Genomic DNA, 6,231 nt, shown 5'->3' on the forward strand with positions numbered 1-6,231 from the left:
GATGTGTTCTAGGCATTATTTTGAAGAAGTTCTCTGGCTTGAGTTCTGCAGGAGGTCAGACTAGATGACCACAATGGTCCCTTCAGGCCTTGGAATCTATGAATCAAGACAAGAATCCACAGGAGAAATTTGAGGCACAGAGGATTTGAATATCTTTCTGCTGTCCAGTGTCTAAGGCAGAACACCAAATGAACCGCCACTTCTCTCTGATAGTGTCATGGTGCTCAGGTGTCATTTCAGCAGGAATGCAGTACCTGGCAGTATTTCCCTTGGACTGACTTGAACTGGTTCTAAGGACAAGGCTTTTTAGGTTGTGGCATCACAACACAGAGCAAGGCTGGCCTTGTGGCTAAGTCAATGCATCTGGAGTTAATTGCAGATGCTGCCAAAGACACCATGTGACACTTTGCCCTTCTGAACTGCAGTTCCCCATGTGTAACAGGAGTGTAGTGAGGATAAATTACTGTACGTTTGTGAGGCACTACCTCCCTAGATTGTGACTTGAGGGGTCTTGGTTTAAAGCCAGGCCTGTGCACTGTAACCAGAGCTAAGCTACAGAGCAGCTATTTCAGTACCTCCATTAATTAATGCTGACTGTGGAAATCCCTAAGGAAAGCGATTAGAATACGTTGGGTGAATGTGTTGGCTTGGACAAAAACATGCTCACAAATTGACCACCACACAGGTACTAGATAAGAATTTCTTTAAAATTTATTGGACTAATGGTGTTACATTCAATATTTGATGTGTTTCTTCTGGACAAAGAATTGGCCTAAATACATACAAGCCTTTGTGCCTTCCCTAAACAAATAAGAGATAAAGTACTAGAGACAAGGGAACATAGTTCACATCTTCATATTTACACTTTGCCTTTACTTTACAACTTAGTGCCAGTAATATTTACAGAAAAATACAATAGGAACAAAAAGATCATATCTTGGCAACATACAGAAGTTCACACAGAGTGTACATGATTTTAAGCACATGATACCTGGCCATCGCATTTCAAACCACTCCTGCTAAAACCCAGTGCGGAAACAGTATATGTTTGGTTCCTTCAAAAGACATCAACCCTTAAACTGTGTGATCATTGAATCATATCTAACTTTTTTTCACCATTAAAAGTCAAATTTAGTTTTGCTATCCTCCTGGGCTAAACACCAGAACACTGCATGAGAAAAATGCACAGCTACCTGTTGTGAAGCCAGTAATTTGATGTTAGGCTACAGATTACTAGCTTTGCTTCCTACAGTTTCTTTGAAGATGCTGTCCACAAAGGTATCTAATCTTTCACAGACATGGGTTTTCCCATTCATTTGCTGTAAATTTGTAATACCCTTTTAAGTACTTTTAAAAAAAAGATACTTTATAACTCTTTAAATGAGACCTAAGGTCCTAAAATTATTGCAACTCTAATACAGAAATACTAACAAGATGACAGTATGTTATCTTTTCCCAAATTCTACTGAAATAATTTATCATTGAACAGGTACTGTCAGTTCAAAAATTTTTACAGACTCCAACAAAATGTTTTCAGGATCTAAAAAGGGAAAAAAGGAATATTTAAATTGAGACTTGTGTAATGTTTGTAACTCAAATATTGTAGTGTTATGCTGGTGCCTGTTACTAGACGGAAAATAAACTATACGCAAATGAAACAGTCAATATGTTGTCTACCAAGAATGAAATGCAATTAGTAACTAGGCCATTTAAGTGTTAAGAAAATTGAGGGGAGGGTTAATTTTCAGTTGTAATAATCTATGGTGTTAGAAACATGAGGAAATCTGGATTTTTAATCTGTCAGCGTTCCTTTAAGCATGATCAAATCTCTCTTATGTGGTCTAATAATTTGGGGTAAATACTCAGGGTGATATGCTGGCTCTACTGAGGAGTCATTGTGTATTTATGTAATCACTATAGTTTTATATTGGACAGTGTCTCTCCAGAAGTTCCACCCTTTTCACTATTTCAGACAAGTGAAAAACCATTAATAGCCAAGTCGTAACAGTCATGTGGTAAAATGTTAAACAGACAATTGTAAAATCAAATTAAGGTTGTGTCAGCAAGGTATAAAGCCCCATTCCCCAGGCTCTGGATAAATACAGCAGTGATTTGGGTATGCTCATGGTGGGTGCCTTCCTGTACAGTAAAAACTTACAACTCGTGTCTCAGTTGAACTTAGAGACTCAGAAATAAACCATGAAATAGTCTTCACTCAAGAGCAGATTTTTAATCTTTCTAAAAATAAAATGTGAAGACTATTTGGCTATCTTGGACTTAACATCACAAAAAATACTCATGCCCCTCTCAATACAGATGTCTTGATGTTTCGGACACTTTTCTTCAGGCCTGAATAACTGACAGACCGATGTCTTTTGCAGCCCATTAGTCCATATGTGAACTTCTGGCTTTATCTATAAAATTCATACATTGGTCAAACAAATATGGTGGTTTGTTTTTTTAAAAACAGTTATTGATAATGTGCAAACATTTGATTGCTCAACATGTTTATTACACCACTTCAGTATACATGCACTGGTCATGCCATTTATTCAGTGGACTAAATGTGTTCGGTCATATTAGATCAAATAGGTACATAAAGATTGTGGGTAAATTTAGTGCTCAAGCACTGAACAAGCACTGGCAAGATGCTCCACAAGCTTCCTGCTACAGCTCTACTACTGGACTTCACGTCCGACCTGCCGCAACCCCTTGCTATTTGAACCCTGGGCATGGCATAAGCAAGGACCAGCAACCATGCAAACGTTTGCAGTGTTTCTTTGTGGTCTCATTTTTCACTTGTGATCCACCTGGATTTGAACCCAGATTCCCAGAGCTGAGTGACTAGTGCGCTAACCCACTGTAAGGAGCACATTCCATCACCCAACTCCCTCTCCCCCTTTGTCACATCCTTAAAAGTCCTTTCAGGTGGATGTTTAGGGCACTCTTTCAATTTATTCTTTGTAAAAGACCACTTCTTGTTACATTAGTATTGTGTGATGAAATACTTTCCTTACTAAGCCTGTTTTGAAGTCAGAACTGTTGCAAAAAGTCACTTTCAAAAATATAAAAGTTAAATAAATATCAAAACTTATTGCGCTTTGCATTAAAAGTCTCTGAATGTCTTTTCATAATAAACTATAATAAACCTGCCAAACTCCTCCTCCTTACACCAATCCTTTCTGCTGATCTACTGTATCAGAAGAGACCGCACATCACGCCCCCCCGTGCACTGACAAACTTCAGCTATTCATCATGCAATAATTCAACATTGCAATGCAAATTACATTTTTTGGGGGTGGGGGAGAAGAGGAATCGTGAACGTTGCATTACGCTTTTCTGCATCATATTACAGTGGATTTTGGAATTTCCAATCCTATATTTGTCAATCTGACTTCTGCCTCCCAACATGTCCCTCGGTGAGCGTTTGTGCACTGCATAAAACAATTTTGGTATCCTAATGTAAAGGCAGATGCCTGGAAAGGGGACTGGGCACGATTGAGCCCAGCAGAGGGGAAAAGTTCCATCTAAAGAGCAAAGGAGCTCAGATGGAAGCCAGTAGCTTTGTAGAGGACAAAACAGGCATCAATAGTCACAGAATGCAAAATCCACATTTCATGCTACAGGCCTGTTTTACTTGGGACTAAAATATTTATATTTAACTGTTAGTTTATGACACAGAAAGGGGAGGGGGCTATGGGTTCTGGAGAAAACTTTTGACCTGTGCTCACTAAAATGAGGGAATAGAGGAGTTTAGAGCTTACGAACTCTCTCCTTGCTGTAAAGGGCAACTGGCCACTTTCATCAGTCCTTAGGAAAGGAAACCACTTTCAGAAACAGTAGCCACTACTTGAGATGAACAAATTAAATGCACAGCGTCTTTATAGTATTTTATGCTGAATTATGAGCCAGTTGCGCAATAGTCACTCTAAACGGGCTGTGGAAGCCTGGATCATCCCAGAGTGGAGAAGAAAGCGAATTCGGTGGGTGATTGTTCTTTAGGGCCTAGTTTAACCGTTTGAGGAGCAGTCTGACCCCTGCACAAATATCAAAGAGTTAAACATTCTCTAATGGGCAAGCCCCCAAATCATTTCAGCAAAAGTAAAGCAAATGTTCTGGACCACACTCAGTAACATGGCTCCTGGAACAGTCCTTGTGCATACAGCTCTCTAAACAGTCTTTCTGGAGACAGTCATTTTTGATCTGATGGTAAGCAAGCAGGCAATTTAATCATTATAATGGGCTATTTAGTTAGCGGCATAAAACCAAATTGTATTAAAACCGAGTGACATTTTGCAACAGACCTTAATGCCTTAGCTTTGTTTATACATGACTGCAAGACAACTCGGTTATCTAGTAGAAAAAAATTCTTGAAAGTAAGGTAATCTCAGGTTTTCTGTGTATGCCTGGTATAAGTGTAAATATGCATAAAACTCAGTCATGCTGAACACCAGCAGTAATTCTGGAATTTATTGAGAGGTAACTATGGAATCACAGCACTTGAGCTATGGATTTCATGACTTGATGTTTATGAACTAACTTTTTTCTCCTTCAGTTTGTTATAGGAGTTGAATGCTTTTGGTCAGAGAAGTCTCTTCTATTGAGTTTGGAGGTATTTTTAAGAACTTCTATTTAACTCCTTACAGTGGATAGTTAATGCTCCGAGATGGGGTCTCTCTTCCCCAGCAGGTGTGAAGGGAAGAGGACTCTGTTCCTTTCTTCTTTTGTGCATGTGTGCACTCAGACACCTTTCGTTCAGATGGGGGGACGGGGGGACAGGTTTATCTGTATTTCATTTTCCATCCCCCTGTGCAGAGATGGAGGTCTGTATTCAGTGCGTCCTTCTCACTAGATGAGATATTTATTTGTTCCTTCCTGTAATTAGGAGAGAATGAAGGTTGTGCTAGGAGATGATGTTTCGAGTATCCAGGAGGACTGGTGTGGAATGCAGTGGTTGGTTGTCGGTGGGTGAGTGGACAAGGCAAGTTAATATCCCAGCTACCATGTTCTTGATTTCTGGTCTTGTAAGGAACTAGTCTCAGGATTAGTTCTTGAACCAAATCTCCTGGAGCAGCGAGGAAGGAAGCCCCAACTGTTCGTTCCTGAACCTATGCCTGGAACCCGTAGTTTTCTTTGAACTCAGGAAGCTGTCAGGGCCGCATTCAAGCCTCTCTCAGACATACTTGCTATATTTTTTCTAACAGAATGGGAAAATGTGTAAATGGTGAAAGTGGGATAATTTCTGCCTCCTCTTGTGGAGGGGACATGGAGTTGTGTTCAAAGATGTGGTCTTATTAGGATGTTGAAGGTTGAGAGCCTATTCATTCCCGATTCCTCCTGCATGGTATCCACTGAGTCATTTCTCTCTACTCTGGAGGACTGACGGGGAGATTTTTTTGCAGGGTGGTTTGGGTTTTTTTGGTTGTCTAACTGTTTCAATTACTGTAGCCACCAAGCTCTGATCTAATTGTCCTGGAAGGATATTGGTCTAGGGATTGCAGTTTTTGAGCCCAACCTCCTGGAAAAGTGAGGTATAAAACTCTGGCTCCAGCTGCTTGTTTCTGTATTTATTGACAATGTCAGCTATTTTCTGTTTTCGGCGGACATGTGGAGGGTTGTATGAATCACTTTCCAGCCTCTTTCTCCGACAAATATTTATTATTGTTTGTCTCACTAAGAAACCTGAAAGAGAAAAAAGTGGTGCTAAGTTTAAATAAAATCAATCCCAGTTCTTCTCCTCTGCTTTCCCAGCGAGAGGACGGACATTTCAATCTGGGCTCCGTCCCAGCTAGAGCCCAATGGCAACTGTTGTCAGTGCTCTGGGTAAGTGACCCTTGTTAAAGGGTAGCTATTGAGGAATCACAACTTTCCACCACTGAGAGACCTCTGTATTATTAAGCAAAAACAACAAAGAGTCTGGTGGCACCTTAAAGACTAACAGATTTATTTGGGCATAAGCTTTCGTGAGTAAAAACCTCACTTCTTCGGATGCATAGAGTGAAAGCTACAGATGCAGGCATGATATCCTGACACATGGAGAGCAGGGAGTTACTTCACAAGTGGAGAACCAGTGTTGACAGGGCCAATTCAATCAGGGTGGATGTAGTCCACTCCCAATAATAGATGAGGAGGTGTCAATTCCAGGAGAGGAAAAGCTGCTTCTGTAGTGAGCCAGCCACTCCCAATCCCTATTCAAGCCCAGATTAATGGTGTTGAATTTGCAAATGAATT

The 6,231-nt window shown here is 40.3% G+C and overlaps 1 protein-coding gene across 6 annotated transcripts in view; it reads right to left on the reverse strand.

Annotated features, from left to right (window-relative positions):
* Window positions 1-688: 688 nt before the first annotated feature.
* RALGAPB (Ral GTPase activating protein non-catalytic subunit beta) overlaps window positions 689-6,231 on the reverse strand; it is a 135,483-nt gene continuing 129,940 nt past the window's right edge. For all 6 annotated transcript variants that reach the window (XM_034788059.1, XM_034788060.1, XM_034788058.1 and 3 more), the window contains one exon: window positions 689-5,682. In XM_034788059.1, coding sequence (XP_034643950.1) covers window positions 5,489-5,682 — 194 coding nt within the window. In that variant the 3' untranslated portion in view covers window positions 689-5,488. The remainder of the gene's footprint in view (window positions 5,683-6,231) is intronic.

The sequence above is a fragment of the Trachemys scripta genome, chromosome 12 (genome assembly GCF_013100865.1).
Source record: "Trachemys scripta elegans isolate TJP31775 chromosome 12, CAS_Tse_1.0, whole genome shotgun sequence".
NCBI lineage: Eukaryota > Metazoa > Chordata > Testudines > Emydidae > Trachemys > Trachemys scripta.